At 40.1% G+C, this 19,413-nt stretch overlaps 4 protein-coding genes across 6 annotated transcripts in view; 2 read left to right on the top strand and 2 right to left on the bottom strand.

The window, feature by feature from the left end:
- Positions 1-2,642: 2,642 nt before the first annotated feature.
- Positions 2,643-8,559, bottom strand: LOC107035436 (cAMP-dependent protein kinase catalytic subunit 1). Its single transcript, XM_015252822.1, has one exon. It carries the CDS (start codon positions 7,636-7,638, stop codon positions 6,577-6,579), a length of 1,062 nt encoding a protein of 353 aa, XP_015108308.1. The 5' UTR covers positions 7,639-8,559; the 3' UTR covers positions 2,643-6,576.
- A 193-nt stretch (positions 8,560-8,752) lies between these two features.
- Positions 8,753-12,462, top strand: LOC107038221 (cell division cycle protein 20 homolog). Its single transcript, XM_015257234.1, has 4 exons — positions 8,753-9,168; positions 9,326-9,456; positions 9,928-10,621; positions 11,464-12,462. Exons 1-4 carry the CDS (start codon positions 9,056-9,058, stop codon positions 12,110-12,112), a joined length of 1,587 nt encoding a protein of 528 aa, XP_015112720.1. The 5' UTR covers positions 8,753-9,055; the 3' UTR covers positions 12,113-12,462.
- A 555-nt stretch (positions 12,463-13,017) lies between these two features.
- On the top strand, positions 13,018-18,484 carry LOC107036835 (protein inturned). Its single transcript, XM_015255048.2, has 5 exons — positions 13,018-13,297; positions 13,889-14,195; positions 15,185-16,862; positions 17,345-17,511; positions 17,657-18,484. The coding sequence occupies exons 1-5, from the start codon at positions 13,137-13,139 to the stop codon at positions 18,134-18,136; spliced, it is 2,793 nt and encodes a 930-aa protein (XP_015110534.1). The 5' UTR covers positions 13,018-13,136; the 3' UTR covers positions 18,137-18,484.
- Positions 18,317-19,413, bottom strand: part of LOC107036845 (F-box only protein 6) — a 3,554-nt gene continuing 2,457 nt past the window's right edge. For all 3 annotated transcript variants that reach the window (XM_015255060.2, XM_015255068.2, XM_015255077.2), the window contains exons 3-4: positions 18,816-18,959; positions 18,317-18,754 (exon numbers count right to left, since the gene is read on the bottom strand). In XM_015255060.2, the coding sequence (XP_015110546.1) occupies positions 18,497-18,754; positions 18,816-18,959 (402 nt within the window). In that variant the 3' untranslated portion in view covers positions 18,317-18,496. The remainder of the gene's footprint in view (positions 18,755-18,815; positions 18,960-19,413) is intronic.

The following is a 19,413-nucleotide window of genomic DNA, read 5'->3' as shown; positions in this document are numbered from 1 at the left end:
AACGTTGCGCACGCAATTGCGTCAATCGAGTGTGTTCGACATATGGTCAACTTATCGCTCGAATAAAAACACCCCCAGAGGCGTGCGTACTAAACAAATATTTGCAATCGTCGAACTATCGGACAGAGTTTATTAACACGACTGTGTTGAAATGCGCCAGAGCTGAAAAATATAAAAAGACAAAAATTTGTTTACAAATGGCGGCTTGATGAGCGCTCGCTCACTATTATTTTCAAAGCGATTGAACCAATATGGTTTAACAAGCATTCGCGCAAATATTGACTCATCATTGGAAGTTGATGAGGATGAAGATGAAATAAAAAAGGGAAAATTATTCTGGAAAATACTCATCAAACAATTTGTCAGAATTAATTTCAATCAATTCAACAACTCCGCGTGATCAACTTCACTCATTCCTCTTGTTTTTTTTTTTCGTCACAACTTTGACCGACAGAACGGCTGAGAGGGATTCTTGGTAAATGTAATTCGATGCAGCGAGAGATGGATAAAAGCGACCTTGGTATATTACACACGTTATCAGCGAGTCTATTTGCTTCTGTTATTTCTCATTCACTTCTGGCATCGAGACATCAAGGTAAAAATACAATGAGACTGGTGGAAAATCGTTGGCCCGTCTGTATCACCTTATCCCCAATTCCTTTAATCCTGAGGCCACAGCTGTTTCCAACTGTAACCACGGATAAATGAAACTGCGAGGTTCTTTGCTCAAACAATCCCATCGCTTCTCCAACAGAGAAGTCATCACTGAGAAATCGATTAATTGCACAGTCTCAGGTTGAACTTTATGCAGTTTCCCTAGAACCAGTATTTGATTATCCGAGAACAATGTCTGACTTCGATTACTGGAGTTTTCGCAAGCAAATTATCCGTCGCTTTTATTTACAGAGGCAGATCGATAGTGGCAAAGTGTGAAACTATTGATATTTATGCAAGCGAATTTGAATATAAACTCAACTCCAGACAAAAGAGTCGACTTTCATAATCACTACACAGTTAGACAACTAAACTTCCCTGCTATACAGTACATAACCCCGTTAGTTCATAACAACTATTCCCGTAAATTTCTATTTGCGGACCGAATTCATCCTTTAGTTGACTAGTGTGATAAACGAACTCGATGTAAACATCTCATAACAGATAATTGCTTTCTAGTATTAATTTTTTTCTAGCATATGATCATCCGAGAACAAGGTGTAATGTTCCAATAATTGTAATGATCTCTTCGATTAATGGAATTAATTTTTGTTGGTAGTTTTCGCAAGCAAATTATCCGTCGCTTTCATTTTCAAACGCAGATCGATAGTGGGGAAGTGGGAAGCTATTCGTCTTTATGCAACCGCACACCCAAACTCCTCTTCTATTCAGGACACAACCCCGTGAGTTCATAGCAATTATTTCAGTAAATCTATTTGCGAACTGAATTCATCCTTTAGTTGACTTCAGTGCTATAAGGCTTAATATAGTATACAGTATAGTATAAGCGAACTCGATGTAAGCATCTTATGACAGAGGTAATTGCTTTCTTTGAATGTCTCAAGAGACAAAGGACACGTGCCAACCGCAGGCTTTATGGATAATTATAACCCGTCCAATATTGCCCAACTGAAATTGCCATTAAATTCTCGTGAAAAGTTGACAATGAGCCGTGACACAATATTACATTTTTTTTTCCTCCTTTATGTTCGCTCGACTTTATGACCAACAGGACGGAAGGGACGAAAGGTAACACAGAAGACAAGTTTTTACCCTGCTACAAGGGGCTCGTCTACTCGACTCGACCGAAATACCTAGCGCTCAGCACTATTGATTGAACAAACTGGGTGGAAGAACACACCAGCATGGATAATTAAATTAGCCGGGTCGATGGAAAACGCTTTTAGAAAGCAGATTATTGCAGGCTCGATATCCACTAACTTTTAAAAATATTGCCACTCGTCTCTCACGAAGACAAGTGCAAATATTTCACATTTATGAGCCCATTATGTCATGAATAAAATATACACTGCACAGAGCCAGAATTGAGAATAGATATCTTTATCTGACATTTTCCACTGACATCTATTCTTGAGAATTACCAGACAATCTTGATCAATCGAAATATCTGACATGTCCTTTTCCACTGATCAACATTTCTAAGAATAGAAATTAAACTTTCACGCAGAATAGAATCAACTCTTCAAATATTCAACTGTTAATTGATTTTTTTTTTCGTCGCGTGTTCTCTTTCTCTCTCTTTTATAAATTTACACCAGCTTAATCGCAATATGGGAATAAAAAATGAAGGAAAGAGAAGACCCAAGTGAAATAAAAACGAAACATCTGACATTTTCCACTGACATCTATTCTTACTTGAGAATTACCAGATAATCTTGTTCAATCGAAACATCTGAAATGTCCTTTTCCACTGATAAACACTTCTAAAAATAGAAATTAAACTTCTGTACAGACTGGAATTAACTCTTTAAATATTCAACTGATAATTGATTTTGTGTTTTTGTTTCATCGCGTGTTCTCTCTCTCTCTCTCTCTCTCGTATACATTTATACCAGCTTAATCGCAACATTGAAACAAAAAACGAAGGAAAAAAGAGGAGGCTCTAATGAAATGATGAAACAAGAAACTAATTACTGAGCTGGAGACATTTAATTATGAAAACTTCAGTTATCTACAGAAAACGAATAAAGAGGCACTCGACGGTGCCGCGCAATAATACATACGCGTGGTTGACATTAAATGGATGTTTCACTCTTTTTTTTCCAAAGATTTTTCTTTTTAATTTCTCTTCAATCAGCTCCATATTATCCCTTTTCTATAAATAGACAAAACAACATTGACACACGGCTAGCATTGCCTCAAATAACCGAGTGATTGTTTATCTCGCCTGTAAAGCAGGCCGTCTCCCCACCGTATCCCCTGCAGATTATGACCTCTGAGATAAACATCTGATTGCACAAAAGAAGCTCAAAATCAACGACCAAAAAAATACTAAAACAATAAAATCACAATTTTAATCGAGACAACACAAGCCATGCTTTATCGAGAATATATATTTCTTTAATTTATATTTAATATGTATAATATCTCTGCTCAATACGCACGAATAGAACCTAAATTTAAACATTTTTCCCTCTTTTATACGGATGTGTATGTATAAAACACAGAAACAATGTACAATAGCGCGAAAAAATTGAATCGTTTCACTTACGTAATCGTACAATTTTATATGTTTTCAGTTACGACCAGATACAGCTCTACGATGAACTGACCGAGTTATATTTAAGGAGGGGAGAGACGGACACTAACGGATATCCCAGTGCGAAAACGCAGAGACAATTAACGTAAATCATTATCCCTATTTTTGTATTTTCTCCATCAGTGTTTTACATCCTAATACACCGTAAAAGAGCGCTGAGTGGACGCCCAGTAATATGCCTTCATTAAGTTATATATAATCGTATTTACAAAAATTTTGAAACTGGTTGCATACCCTCACCTTTGTTTCAATGATTATCTCACCGAGATTACACCGAGCGGATATTGTATTTTCAATGTTTACATTTTTCTATTTAGTTTTAAAAGTATTTTCCTTCACCACGGCCAAAATAAAAGATACATCAATACAAGCAACGAGTTATCAAGACTCTCTTCTTCACCTGGACTTTATCTGGTTCATTTATTGTTGAAAAAGGATTGAAGTGAATCGATTGTTTGGTTATTATTGTATTGCACCCACCCCGAGAGTCACCACTCGTTTTCACACCCGTATTTTTCTCAAATCGTTATGGACATCAAAGTGGAAAATGGAAAAGACGAGTTGACATCAATTTCGGTAATTTTCTTATTCACTCACTACCCGCTGATATTATCCACTCGATGGCATTTGCATTAGCCTAGCTCGATCACTCAAATGACAAATTAAAAGAAACAAGTTTTGACTATTTAATCAACTGACCAGAGGCACAGGAGCAACAAGTTCTTCATAGTGAAATTTATGAAAAAAAAACGTTTTATACATTCTATAATTAAACCGCTGATCCTCTACCTCTGCTAAACGCGGAGAGATTCGATTTGCCGAGGGGAGAGTTGCGTAATAAAGCTGTTATTTTTCAGACCCATTCCATATCACAATCAAATACTGCCTGAATCACAATTCCATAGAGTTTCGAGAAGAAAAAATCATGTTTAGTAATGACTTGCTCCTATTGTTAACAGTCAAGGTTACTAGATAAGGATACTGCGCCTCATCAGCGCAGTGATTCATCTCTAGATCCACGAAATCAATGATAATGAATTGAGACTTCCAAATTATATTGCAAGCGCAGTTTCTCTCCCTCGTTTAAAAAAATAAATTAAAGCGACAATAAATAGTTAAACACGAGTCTTTATGTAATTTTTTAGTACTCAAGGTGTGAGAGACGCGCACGTCTGTGTCCCATGTATTGGTGTTTGTATCCAAACTCGTTTATTACACCGAAAAAAAAGCCTGCGAACCGCCGAGACCCGCTAATGTTGATCTTAAAATAACGGCATGGGGATAACCCGGTATTTCTAGATTGTATGTACAATGGGTGCCAAGTTATTTTGTCAGGCCAGCCCTCCTTCATTATAATACTCTGCCAAAGTACTGTCTCTCTACTTCCCTTTCGCCTTGCAAAGAAAAAACAAAGAGACAATTTCATATTTCCATTTGAAACCGACAATAATTTTTCGAGGAAAGAAAAAATACATGAGATTGCGCGATTACTCTTAATATTGGGCAGAGAACCAGAGACGAAATGGCATATATGCGTTCCTGAGGTAGGGAGAAAGATACACTAGTTATACAGACGTTATCTAAAACGAGAAGTTACTTCTCTTCAATTTTTTTTTTGTTACTCTATCACACAACACTCGGGAATTTCGCTCAATTACCGTTATCCATTCTCTGTCCGCTGTAATTATAGTAATAAAATTACGACCATTCACATTCATGTTGAACAATGACTTCATTAAAATAATCTTCATAGCGTTTGCTTCGAGACCTGTAGATTGCATTTGTTAATGTCGAGGACGAGACCTATAACTAGTCTTGTGACAATGCCCTGGATATACAATTCTTATCATTCTCTCGGTTCATCATTTATGGAATTTCTATGACGTCTGATTAAACGAAAATTAACGCTACAGTCACAGCATTCGATCACTGATGAAATAACGTTTTTAAATGACTCTTTTAAATAAAAAGTTCACTAGAGGGATATTATTTTCACTTACAAAGCTGGAAAATATAGCATTCACTACCACTCCCATTTTTCATTTAGCCGCTACGTTGAGGGGTGGGGCGTCACGAAAACTCTGGATTATTATTTTTTTATTTTAAAACACTCAAGGTCCCATTGAGCTCCACGGCGAAGGAATTTGATGCATTTTGTCGGCGATGCCCTTGACACCACGATGCAAAGACTGGTGGAAAGATAAAAGGATTTTTCATCGTATACCGTTCACTCTCTCGTACTAATTGTTGGGGATGTGGAGTATGTTTGTTGCGTAACGAATGAAGAGAAGACCAAAGGTATACTCCATCGATGGATAGTGACGAACTATCGTGTTCTTCACCTTGGGCTCGAGGCTCATGACGGGGCTCTCTCAAATGGGATGTATTCGTGGCATAAACACCTCCAGTTTAGAGTTTAAACGGGTAGTTGTAGGGTATCCCTCGTGCGAGGGGGAGAAAAAAAACTACGAGTGCCACTAAACATAGAGATGTCGACACGACCAGTGATGCTATTTTTGGAGTCGTGATGCTGTTAATGGACATTTTCCTCTCTCTTAATCTCATTTTGGAGTGGGATTTTGTTCGTTCCCGTCAACAGTACCATGCAGAGAATATTTTGTCGGTGAAACGACTGGATTGAGATTCATTCAAGTCACACGTGAATGTTCCTCGACTGCATCCTCTTGGAGGATGAGAACTGGTTGTTTACCATCGATTCCTTTTCTATTTTGCTCATCGAGAGGGCGATGACGACTAGTTCATTGGGATACTTGGTGTGACGTTTATTTGAAATAACAAATCGTTGAAACCAATTGCAATTAAAAATTAAGAATCACAGCTAGATGATTATTCAACGAACATTCTTGCTTGAAAATATTGGACGCTGGAGCTCGGAGAATACACCTGCCGGACTTCATTTTGACACACTCACACACACACGCATCTGGAATGGTGTGGGGAACGTGGGTAGTATTTGTTTTTTGTTCTCATTGCTACGATTATTATGAGTGGCTTCAGTAAAGAGGGTTTTTCATTATTATTTTATCTTGAGTTTCGTGTAAAACACAAACGGCGTTCGTCAGCAGCGACCAATCCGCGATGTTTCTCCTTGGATCAACTTCCTGGATAGATGAATATTTTTTTGGGGATCAGTCGCTCGACCATAAACCGCCTGTTGTTTTTCCACCGGAAAACGGATTTCATGTTTTCGAGCCATGTGCGATACCTCTCCTCACATACATTTTGAAAGATTTTTTTTTACGATTTTTAAGATTTTTTTTAGTACTTGGTGTTCAACCATTTCAAAATTCGGCAAACTCCTTGGCGCATTTTTCCGTACCTGAGATTCTAAGTGGCTCCTCCTCGTAATCATCAAAATTACTGGTATCCCCGGGTCCCTTGCACTTTGGTATAAATGGCGCTTCAATCCTCTTCTGGAAGACCGCAATCCAATCGGTACTTGCAAACCACTTGTGTCCTTTGATGTCATTAACACCAGCCTTCAAATTGCCATACCTCTTGGTAAGATCGACTTGCAGTAGATTGCGAAGTAAATCCTTGAGATCGGAGCCAAAATGAGAGGGAAAACGCACTTTACCACTGACAATTTTCTCGTAAATTTGAATGGGTTGATCAGCAAAGAATGGTGGATAGCCAGCAGCCATTTCATAAACTAAAACCCCCAGTGCCCACCAGTCGACGGCCTTGTTGTAGCCCTTGCTGAGGATGATCTCAGGTGCAAGATACTCTGGTGTACCGCACAGTGTCCACGTCCTTCCCTTCACTCTCTTGGCAAATCCAAAATCAGTGACCTTGAGGTACCCTTGTGAATCAATCAACAAATTCTCAGGCTTCAAATCCCTGTAGATAAGATCGAGATAATGCAGGTACTCAAAAGCAAGGACAATCTGAGCAGCATAAAAACGTGAGTGTGGCTCTGAGAAACGTCCCACTTTTCTCAAGTGACTGAACATCTCTCCCCCAGGTACATACTCAAGCACCATATATAAATTTGAATTGTCCTTAAAATGAAAGCGCAGTGACACAAGAAATGGAAAACTTATAGCCTGTAGTATTCTCTTCTCATTCAACGTGTGCTCAACTTGTTTCAACTTTACCACCTTCTGTTTATCAAGTATCTTCATAGCATAATACTCCTTGGCAGGTTTGTGCTGTACAATCATCACTCTACCAAAAGACCCTGTACCCAGTGTCTTGATTCTCTCAAAATCATCCAGACCAGCTGTATTTGTCGGATTTCTCTTCCACTTCTCCTCGAATTCCTCCTTCGCCTGATCGAGAAATTCCTTGACACTCTCAGCGGCGTCAACCTTTTTATTAGCCGTTGCGGCATTGTTGCCCATTTTTCCGCCCGTGCTCGAGCCTGCCAGGGCTCCACGGATATCAAATTTTTTCAGAATTTCTGCGGCTTTTTCTACAACTTTGCAAACGAGAAACTCACTCCCCTAGCAAAGGAGTGTACCTCAGACCTTGAAATTTCTCTCCAAATGATTTTACGACGACAGTGTCGTCAGGTGCTCCTCGCTATCGAGCAGGTGCCAATGCTCCTTCGGACAATAATCAACCCAATAACCACCGAAAATTGATGATTCAAAGTTTAGCACTCCACGGGGGGGCCGACGAAATAGGTCAACACTCCTCGTCCGCGCCTTGCGCCATCTTTCCTGTCAATTACAACCGCCACAGCCGTTCCTCTTGGGGCCACCGACGTCCGTATATCGCGCTTGGCAACGCCAACAATTCCCTCCCGTATCCTGTCACTCACTTGTTAAACCCACAACAATGCATAAGCAATAAGCACTGAACTCCCCTCACTCCAACCGACGATTTACTCAAAATTCACCCGCTTTTATTTTTTTGGTCACTTGACTTTTGTGCGAATAGACCTTTTAATGACACACACTCGCGTACTTATTTTTTGGTGGAATAAAACCAATTAACTTAACCCTCGGAGCCCGCTCCAAGCCGAGGACGTCGGCACACTACTACTGTACACTCAACTGACGGCCACCACGAACGCTACGAGCGCGTCACCGCACGACGTTCACCCACACAACCGCATGACAGTTACTTTGACAATTGAGTGGAGTGGCTCGTGCGTTTTATGAGCGACAACTCCTCGATTATTTTTTCCCACCGTTGGCTTTTTTTCAGGTGAAGAGTGCGGAGGGTTTCTCCTTAAGATGGCGGCTCCCAGTCGTCTCTCCGGTTTTCGGAGTAATGTGAAAAATGGATGAGAGCGAGAAACACCGTGCGCGCACACACCTAAACCACCCACCGTGCCAAACAGCCACTGCTTCGTTCAACCGAGTCGATTTATTAGTTCGCGGGGGCTGAGGGAGGTGGGGCTGACTGCTGGGACTGTTTTATCGGAGGGGGGACTCGATGGGTAACAGGCGATGGGGCCACCAAGTGGGGGACAGGGGAATCACGGATTTGAATGGTTTTAACCGTCGTTCTGCTAACATTCTGTCCCTTTAAATGGCTGGCGTTGCACGCTGCTGAGAGTATCGGAGTAACTGATATTTTTTAAATTGAGCTATTGGTCGAAGACAAGAGTGTTGAAGTGGAGAAGATTTGAGACTGTTATTTAGTCCTTTGAGGAGTCAAATAACTTTGGTGATTCATGATTTTTGGGGGAAGAATTGCCTGACGAACGCCGACCGTTGGGGAAGCCATTGTCCCACAACGAGAATTTTAGGGGGATTTTTCTCGGTTGACGAGGTTTCTTTGAGTAGTGAGGGGTAAAGGAAGAGGAAGATGTCTCATTTAAGATATCAGAAGGAGCTGAGCAATCTAACCCGCATGGACGATGCCATCAAGGGGCCACTGCCTCGGTGGCAGAAAAAAGGACTCGATGCTTCAAATTCAAGGTAATGTACGATTCTCCGGGCGTTTATTATTTTGGGATGAGGGAGACAAAATTGAATGATTTTTATGGCTTTTTGAGATTATTTTATGAGGTTTTGTGATGAAAATTGACTCCCCTTAACACATTTTTACGTCACAGGCATTAATTTATTATTTCAGCATAAATATCAGTATGAATAGCTCTCGTATGAACGCCTCGTCGATGAGTCTAGTCCCCGGAAAGACTCCGACAAAGCGTGCCGAAATGAAAACGAAGAAGACACCGAATAAAAACGCTAAGAAGTCTCCAAGTGAGTATTAATACTCCAAACCCTTCCACTTCTAATTTATTGGAAGTAGTATATTTTATAGAAATTCATTAGAATTTACTTCATTAACATTTTTTTTTTATTTCTCCCAGTCAAATCTTTTACAGAAAATGAAAAATAATGATTGATTAAATTAACGCAATAGAAATTAAAAAATCAATTTTCTATTTGAATCAAATTGATTTAATGAGTGTTTGAAACATGATTTTTAAAAAATCTAAAATATGAATTTTGGAATATTTTAAGAGATTATTCAGACCTTTTGTATCAAATTTAATCGGAATGGGGAACGATCCACTGGTCTATTAATTGCCAATGAATTCCCAAGACTAGAAACGCAATTACAGAAAAGAAATATAAGGAAATGAATTCCTAAGAGAAATCCCCATTCTCATAAGAACACCCTTAGAAGATGTGGAAATTCATTCAAATAAACAGGAACAAAAATTCCAGGTCGTACAAACGCAACAACACCAGCGAAGACTCCCAGTGGTGGAGACAGGTTCATACCTTCCAGATCGACGACGAACTTCGACTTGGCGTACCACAAGCTGCAGCAGCACGCCTCCGACCCAGACCACGACAAAATATCGACAAGTGAGGCCTCGAGCCCCTCGAAGAAGGAGATGCAGCGTTTGATAAGTGAGAACCTCCACGGCGGTGACATCAACAGCATGAGAGTCCTCTCGTACCAGAACAAGGCCCCAGAGCCCCCGGAGGGCTACCAGAACCCTTTGCGAGTGGTTTACAGCCAGTCAAAGACCCCAGCCAGCATCAAGACATCAAGCAGGTACATCCCCCAGGCCCCAGATCGCATCCTCGATGCGCCTGAGATTGTGGACGACTACTACCTCAATCTGGTCGACTGGTCCTCCAGCAATGTTCTGGCTGTGGCCCTTGGTGGCAATGTTTACCTGTGGAACGCTGGCACTGGCACGATCGAGCAGCTCTTCGAACTCGAGGGGAATGACTATGTTTGCTCGGTCGCTTGGATTCAGGAGGGACCGTATTTGGCTGTTGGATGCACCAGTGGTAACACTGAACTGTGGGATTGCAGTCAGATGAAAAGGGTCAGAATTATGAATGGACATGCTGCTAGGGTGGGTTCACTCGCGTGGAATGCACATATTCTCACCAGTGGATGCAGGTAAGGTGAAGAATGGAATAAACAATTGATTCATTTCAAAAGTTTCATTTTTTTTCTATTGGAATGCCTTTCAATACTTGCATAAAACGCGCATTCAAACCCCATTTGTTTAATCCTCAAAAATAGAAATTTAATGTACTAGAATACATTTTGTTTCATCAAAGAAATTAGAAAGCCTTTTAGAATCTTGGAGAAGATTCATAAAATCATGGAAGATTTGCAATTTCTAAAGATTATGATTTTTTTGAGGAATAAAAATCTCACTCAATTTTATTTTCCATACTGCTCCTTACCTTTTCCTTGGACCCTTCCACAAATTTGTAAAAGTGAAAATCACAAGGGAAAAATGCCGTCCACGACTTTTTTTTACTCGTGTCAAAAAACCAGGGATGCCCACCAATCTTCCGATTCGTCAATATTAAAAGAATTTCCGACTTACATTGACCAAAATTTAAATATACTAATCGAAATTAAAAAATAGTAAAATAATTGATAATCTAAATTTCCGATTGACGATGAATTAAATATTTAATAATATAGAACTATAAATTTTCTATTAAGTAAATAATACTAAATTTCTTGTAAGAGATCTCTGATTATCCAAATTATCGTCAGGTTTCCTAACTCAACTACTGATTAATAAATAATTCGGTATTTGAATATTTAAATTGATGATTACTTCAATAATTAAAATTTAAGACACTAACTAATTGACTACCTAATAATTTAATTATAACTATAATTAATGGATATGGCTATCACTGGAAAAAAGCCTCGCTATCTCCACACGAATAAAAACCCTGTGGCATTAAATAAACTATTGTCCCTCTGATTTATTCCAGAGCTGGAAAACTTGGGCATCACGACGTGCGCCAACGTGACCATCTAGTCTCATCAGTGCACGCCCATGCCCAGGAAATCTGCGGATTAAAGTGGTCGACGGACGGAAAATACCTAGCCAGTGGTGGTAATGACAACATGCTCCAGATATGGCCAGCAATAGGCGGCACAAATCAGGCGCAAACGAGACCGATTTACACCATGAACCAGCACCAGGCTGCAGTGAAAGCCCTGGCCTGGTGTCCATGGCAGACGAATGTTCTGGCCAGTGGCGGAGGAACCGCTGACAGAACAATTCGCTTCTGGAACTGCAACACCGGTGCCTGCCTCAACTCCGTCGACACCCAGTCCCAAGTGTGCTCCCTGCTCTGGTCCCCGACGTACAAGGAAATCGTCTCAGGGCATGGTTACGCGCAGAATCAACTGACCATCTGGAAATACCCGAATATGACGAAAGTGGCTGAACTGACGGGTCACACAGCTCGTGTTCTTCACCTGGCGATGTCTCCAGATGGTACCACAGTCCTCAGTGCTGGGGCTGACGAGACCCTTCGCCTGTGGAAGTGCTTCCAGCAAGACCCCACGAAGAAGAAGAAGGACCACTTCGAGCCCAAATCCGTAGCATCAAAGTTGAAGCAATCAATTCGATAAATACAAATTCCTCATTGTGACGATAGATTATTTGTCTTTTATAATTTATATTTTTTTATGACTGAGTAGATTATGATGGAACTTTTTGCTTGCTACGTACACTACATTTTAGATAATAAAGAGATTTTGAAGACAGTGTGTGGGTAACTGTAAATTTCTTATTTTCAGTCATTCGGAATAGGAAAATTAATTTGCGATTGAATGGTGATTGATATCGGAAGCGTGTTTGGCACATGTTCATTGTGATATCGATGCTGATTGCTCAGGAATTGTGAGAATTATTTTTCTATTGCACGAAGTAGACGATTTTGTAATGACGATGTTGAATATATATAGATTGTTAAGCATGATATGATTTTCGTTATTCGATAGCCGTGAATTCACACCTGTTTGCAGAAGAAAAATAAGAAGAAAAACCACTTTGGGTCCCAATTCGTTGTATCGAAGTTGAAGGAACAATACTGATTTGTATTCGATAAATACAATTTCCTCATTGTGACGAGAGATAATTTGTCTTATAATTTATATTTTTTTATGACTGAGTAGATTATGATGGAACCTTTTGCTTGCTACGTACACCACATTTTAGATAATAACGAGATTTTGAAAATAGTGTATGGATAATTGTAAATTTGGTATTTTCATTTATTCGAAATAGGGAAATTAATGTTTGAAATTGAATGGTGGTTGATATCGCCAGTGTTAATTGTGGTATCGATGGTAATTACTCAGGGATAGACGATTTTGAAATGATGATGTTGAATATACAGAATGTTAAGCACGATACAGTTTTTGTTATTCTATACCCGGGAATTCACACCTGTCCGTAGTATTGGGTGCGAGTCCCCACTACCTTCTCTTCCAAAGGCTTTTCCCCCACTCCAACAGACGCTGAGGTACGCAGGGATAATCTCAGGTGTGCGATCAGGTTTCGGGGAAGTGAATTTAACCCCTGGAAGGCTTGCCATGGAAATGCAAGTGAAATGACGGTTTTGAGGGCCCAAAGGGGTTTGTGCGATTTTACATGATGAATGGGGGTGAGAGGAAGAGTTCGTCGAAACCTGAGGACCGCCGGGACGGCCCTGTTTCAGCGAACGACAGTGAAAAACGCGATGAGGACGAGCATTCTTGGTGGGCAAGTGACAGTGGCTCGAGCACTGGATCGTATTACTCTGACACTGAGAGGTGGTGAATCAGATTTGAATAGTAACATGAAATTCTTGAGAATATTCACGTACTTCTTCGTTCAAATCGATGATTACATTTAAGTCGCATTTGATTTTAGTATTTAAACTTTGAAAAATTGAATTTTCTTCTTCATTTTGAATCGTGAAAAAAGTTTTCAAGGTCAGAAAAGAATAAAATTTAAATAAAAATGAAAATAAACTTCAAATTTTTTATGATTACGAGCCTGTTCATGAAGAAGTTATCAGCGATCAATTTTATTACACCCTAAAAATATTTTTTTCTTATTTGCAATTTTCTCGAAATTGAAAATTGAAATTTGTGAGAGTTTAAAATTTTGTTTGCATCTATTTATGAACATTTTTGAATGGCACTTATTATCCATGAATTATTTTTAATTTTTGTCACGCAATTTCATCGACAATTTCATTTATTAGAAATTTTTACTTATTTATTTATTTAAATTATTTTTGAATGATTTCTGATCTTTTACAATGATTTTATGAATGAATTTTCACGGTCTTAAGAATCTTAAATTTAGAAATCATTCATTATTACTGGAAACTCGTGAATGACGTTCTTTGAAATCAGCTCAATCGTCGAGTGGGAGTCAGCGGTAGGACCCACGGGTGAGGTATTTTACATCGAGTCCTCTCCAGAGACGCAGAATAACAATGACAGGCCGTACAATGAGCAGTTGGAGTCACCGCCGCCAGAATTGATGAGACGTCGTAGCACGAGGGCCGGAAAACTAATGAGACTGATAAGGCGCCGGGAGAGTAAAAGATACAGCACGAGAATAAAGAAATCGAAGAATGGGGTGTCGAAACAGAGTGAGAGTGGCGTGACGCAGAAGGAGGGGATCGGCAATAAAGAAGTTAAATTTCAGGATTATCAGGTAAAATATTCTGAATTTAAATTCACGAAAGATTAATTCTTCACTCGCAAAATTTCAATCTTAAAACTATGAAAATGAACTAGAATTGACACATTTTGTTCTTGAAATGGTCTGCACTATTTGAGAAAAATAGAAATCTCATGGACAGTTGATTCGTAAATATCAGGAGAATAAGATTAAATTCCATTTCGGGGAAATAAATAATAAAATTCTAGATTCCAATTTTGGAATGGCAAAAAGATGAGAATTTTCCGGCTTAATTGAATTTTTAATAAAAACGGACATATTTGGTAGGAAATTATCCTGAATTTTCAGTTAAAGAAAAATTTCAGAATATATTTACCTGAATTTTCCGGATTTCTTTGCATTTTCATGGAATAATTGAACTGAAACTTACAGTTTCCATGCATTTTTCCGTAAAATTTTGAATTTTCAATGAGGAAATTGAAAATGCCTTGAAATTTCAGTGAAATTATAATATCATAAAAATTTCCAAGAAGTGTACCAGAAATTTCGGACGGTTGATTAGTAAATTTCAGGAGAGTGACGTTAACTTGCATTTGGGGAAAAGAAAAAAGAGATTTCGATTCTGAGGTTTTCGATTTCAATGAAAATTCTAATTTTCTAATAGCGAGAACACGAAAATTTTCCGACTTACTTGAATTTTCAATAAAAGCATGAATATTTAATACCAAATTATCCGGAATTTTTCATTAATTGAAAAATCAAGAATATACACCTGAATTTTTCCAATTTCAACAAATTTTCACGCAATAATTAAACCGAAATTTAGTTTCCATAGAGTGTTGAACTTCCAATGACAAAATTCCTCGAAATATCACTGCTAAAACTCTAACGTGATAAGAATTCCCAAAAAACGAGCCAAAATCTTCTCCCAAAAATGCCCACCCCTGCAGATGTCGAGAATCCACGAAAAAATACCAAAAGCCCTGGCCGCGCCTTAATCCTCTATTACTCAATTCACCCAGGCCGGTGAGATCCGCGAAGTGATGCTGTGGGTGGACCCCGACAAGCGCCACAAGCTGGGTCGCCGAGCGACCCTCTGCGAGGCGTTCCTCGGCATAAGTCCGGGGGACTTCTCCGACAAAGTTCGCGTCATGGTAGCGGGCTTCATCCCCGACTGCGAAGCCATGAAGAACAAGAACATAAAAATAGGCGACTGGTTGCGCAGCATAAACTCCCAGGAAGTGACGTGCAACAACTTGGAGCGCCTTCTCTCGGAGCTCACGTCCCCCACAACCATCAAGCTGGAGCTGCAGCGAGTGGCCGGAGTGGAGGTGACCAGCGCAGAAGTGCCCCCCTCGAGCATTCCAAAACAAACGGCGCTAGTTCGTCGCCTCGTCGACAGAGAAGAAACCAAGAAACTGATGGAGTCCCTGCTGGACTACTCCTTCGGAGTAATTTACCTGCAGACCTCTGGGCTCTCCGAAAGCGGTCCAGAGTTGCAGGGGGTGATGTACACCTACCCAAGGTCAGAGAGCAAGACGCACTCGATTTTGTGCTCAGCTAGAGGCGCCTTCATAACCCTGAACCACATGCTGCCTGAAACCATTGGATCTCAACCGATCAGCACGACGATATCAGTCGGCAGTGAAGACATTCACATTCTGTACTCCCCCCAAGGTGACGAGCTCTTCCTCATGGCGATCCCGGGACGCTGGTATACCCTGGAGGAGTCCCTGGAGCTCATCACCGAGACGACGAGAACTCTGGAGTTCACGTACCAGAGTCTGACCAAATGCTTCAGCAAAGAGGATCATCATCAGGCGCTGGACCACCTCTTCTGCCTGATCTTCACGAGTCTTCTGAGGTTGAGAACTGAAGAGCCGACTGGAGAAGACGTTCCCCTGGAGCTTCAACCAGAGAGCAGAGGGAAATGCGAGTTCGAGGGGGTTGTTGGTGCTGCGCAGATGATTAATTTGCCTAGAGACGCCCAGATTCAGATTGACGCGGCCCTGAACGAGATGGAGGCCATGGACTATCGAGACTGGAACGAGGATCCGATGGACTGCCAGAGGCTGTACACAATTATTGGCTCGTGCCTGTACCACAAGAGCTATCTTCTCGCTTCTCATCTACCCAAGGATGACTTGATCGATGTCCATTCGTTCGTCAGGCAGAATGGACTGCTGAATCTTGTGGAGAACGAGGCGACCAAGTCCCTAGTTCTCTGGAGAACGGTCTTCCCTTCTTCTTGTGGGAGGGGGGATGAGGGGGAGTCCAGTGGGGCTGCTGATGGCAAGTGGTTTCTCCTGGTCGTTGGGTTTGGGTTTGAGCTGTTAGCTGTCGTCTTGGAGAGCGGGGGCTGCACTGCCCAACTCGAGGAGAACGAGGGGCCTGATGTCTTCTATGTCGAGGAGGCACAGGAAACTCTTAAGCACATTCAGAAGATCGGCATCTCGACTCTTGCTGCCAAGTGGATCTCAGCTAATGCCAGGCCGGAAACTGTGGATATTCAGGAGCGGAATAGTGTTAGGAGTTCGAGCACTATTGCGGAGAATTTGTTGGGGCTTATCAAGCCGCCGGAGACTGGGAGTAGTGGGGCTAAAACGTATGCCAGTCCTGTGGGGGGAAAGAAGATTCAGGAGGTCACCTCGATTTTGAAGAAACGGAGTCCCGAGCAGAGTCCTGTCATGTCTGGATCAGGTAATGCAATTCCAACTTTTTTTTGTTGAATAAAATCGGTAGCAAAACATTGAAATTGCAGATTTTACGACGGGAAAACGAGGATTTACCAATTTACTTAATCTTAGTAAAAACATGGATATTCAGTACCAAATTAAGCTAAATTTTTCAACTAATTTAAAATTAAAGAATGTTTACCCAAACTTTCTTAATTTCTATTAATTTTCATGGAATAGCTGGAGTAGAATTTACAGTTTTCACAGATTTTTCCATCAAATTTCAAATTTTCAATAACGAAATTCCTTGAAAGTTCAATGCAACTATAACGTGTCAAAAATTCCCAAAAAGATTAGGTCAGCCAAAATTTTTTAATATTACAGTTCAATTCAATTTTACCATTCTTTTAAAAAATTTCAGTCATTAATCTCATTAATGTTTTTGGTCCCAAAAACAAATCATCCATCATTTTTATTTAACTCCAATCTCATATTTTTTTGTTCCAGTTTACTCTCTTCAAACGTCGGAGGACTCCATGAGTCAGGGGACTGGAGCTGTTTCTGAAATGAGTGACGAAGCTGCGCCGATATTGGGGAGGCGTGCCACAAGGGAGAGGACTCTAGCACCTTCCAGGCCATCTGATGACAGTGATTCTGACGTCGAGATTTACAGGGTGAGAAAATTAATTTCTCGTTTAACAAAAGAAAACTTCAATTTATTGGGATTTTAAAAATTCACTGAATCGAGGTAGTCATTCTCATTCAGCCATCTATCTTGTTTCTTAAATTGACATTTACTCTGACTCATTTCTCCCCCAGAATGACAGCCAAACATGTTCAATGGACGTATCTGACATCCGCGAGAGTCTATTGAATCAAGCAGAATACATAGCCCCAACAAAAATAACAGCCGGAGATAAGAACTGTCTCCTGCATTACGTCCACCTAGACGCCCTCGAAGGCGTCCTCCTGTCCTCCAGGACCATCGAACAACCGGATAAAAATTCTGAGATAATAGCGACGTTCAACGATTGTGCCCACAGCATCCACAGACTCCTGAACAACGCAGTTAGATTCAAAAAAATGCTGAATGAGGACGTGGATAAAACTGCAATCAACAAGAATCTCGTGGCTATCAAAGAGCATGGGGTGCTCTTCGAGTGTGACAACCTGAGTTTTTGGGTCGTTGGGAGGTTGTATGCAGCCCCCCAGGCCAAAGAATTCTACGTGTGCTACGAGGACACTGTTCCCCAGAACCTCGTGGAGATGGCATTCAGATTGAACATAAACTGGAGCTGACGATTTTTCATGCAGGAGAATTTATAAGACATGGATTGTAATTTATGTTTTCCTTTGACTGTATATAGATGCAAATAAGTGAATAAATCTAATAAGTGAATTGCCCTTGATGAGGAGTGGAATTACGATTGTTCTTGGATTTAGATTTTAAAATGGCAGTGAAGAATGAGTAAATTCGATTTTTCAATCAATTTGCCTAATTTATTCATTATTCAATATTAAGTTATTTTAATAAATTGTATAAAATCATTTGGCTTATTCAAAAAGTGCTAATAAACTATCGAAATATGTTGCCGGCAACAGAGTGAATAAAAATGATAAATTCGTTTAGATAGAAACTTGATGATAATTTAGAAATCCTTAATCATCATCGTTCAGATCCGAATCAGATTCTGTCTCAAGATCAGCGTAATACATTTTGGCGTCTACATCGAGGCTCGCTGAGGAGATTCTTCGGGGCTCAGTTGATGTTGGAGGCTTCTGAGGTACTTTGAAGACTACTGAGGCACCGGCCATTTTACTACCGTAGTGGCCGGCCCAGAAGAGACTGTCCTTGCCAGTGTGCTGGAATATTATTTTTCTCACACCTGGACCGTAATTTTCGAACTCGTGAGACACCTGCAGCAATCGAAATGATGAATGCCTGGGATGATCGAGGGAAGATGGGGGAAATACTTACGTGATGCCATTCATTCTGCTTTGAGCCGTCTATTGCATCGAAAAACTGGAACCTGTCGATCTCTTTTCTTTTGTCGTTGACTAGGATTACTAGGAGTTCGTAAATTGCTGGACAATCCCATCGGGCACTGTACCATTCGCCAACCTGGAATAACAATAAATCAATAGCTGTTTTTTCTAAGAAATTAATTATTTTAATGACCAATAATTTTTAGCTAATTTGTCAATGAAAATGCGTGAGACTGATTCAAGAAAAATTCATGGATTCAAATTACATTTCGAAAAAAAATACTTTTTTAAGTATTTCCCAAAGATTAAAATCAGGGAATAAAAATTTAAATCTCCAATGGGGGGGGGGTAAAACTAGGATTAAATGGGGCTTAAATGGAAACTCTGATATTTAATTATAGATGTTGAGAAACATTTCAGTGAGAAAAAAAGGCTCAAGTCTTTGATAAATAAAATAGCTGTTTTTAAAGAAAATAACGAACAAAAATGGTTTTATGGCTTTATATTGGATAGAAAAAATTTATGAGAAATGTTTAACCGAAACAGTTGGCTGAATGATGGAAAAAATGCCAAAGTTTTTACCATTATGG

Source organism: Diachasma alloeum, unplaced genomic scaffold (genome assembly GCF_001412515.2).
Source record: "Diachasma alloeum isolate Michigan unplaced genomic scaffold, Dall2.0 Dall_scaffold_00176, whole genome shotgun sequence".
In the NCBI taxonomy this organism is placed as follows: domain Eukaryota; kingdom Metazoa; phylum Arthropoda; class Insecta; order Hymenoptera; family Braconidae; genus Diachasma; species Diachasma alloeum.
This window is presented reverse-complemented; position numbering and strand designations above follow the sequence as displayed.

Bases quoted from the DNA above. Each gene is read 5' to 3' on its own strand.
- LOC107035436 (XM_015252822.1), bottom strand. From the start codon at position 7,638: ATGGGCAACAATGCCGCAACGGCTAATAAAAAGGTTGACGCCGCTGAG.
- LOC107038221 (XM_015257234.1), top strand. From the start codon at position 9,056: ATGTCTCATTTAAGATATCAGAAGGAGCTGAGCAATCTAACCCGCATG. The intron at 9,169-9,325 runs GTAATGTACGAT...TTATTATTTCAG, and splicing joins CTCGATGCTTCAAATTCAAG to CATAAATATCAGTATGAATA. The intron at 9,457-9,927 runs GTGAGTATTAAT...CAAAAATTCCAG, and splicing joins AAACGCTAAGAAGTCTCCAA to GTCGTACAAACGCAACAACA.
- LOC107036835 (XM_015255048.2), top strand. From the start codon at position 13,137: ATGATGAATGGGGGTGAGAGGAAGAGTTCGTCGAAACCTGAGGACCGC. The intron at 14,196-15,184 runs GTAAAATATTCT...CAATTCACCCAG, and splicing joins TTAAATTTCAGGATTATCAG to GCCGGTGAGATCCGCGAAGT. The intron at 16,863-17,344 runs GTAATGCAATTC...TTTTTGTTCCAG, and splicing joins TCCTGTCATGTCTGGATCAG to TTTACTCTCTTCAAACGTCG.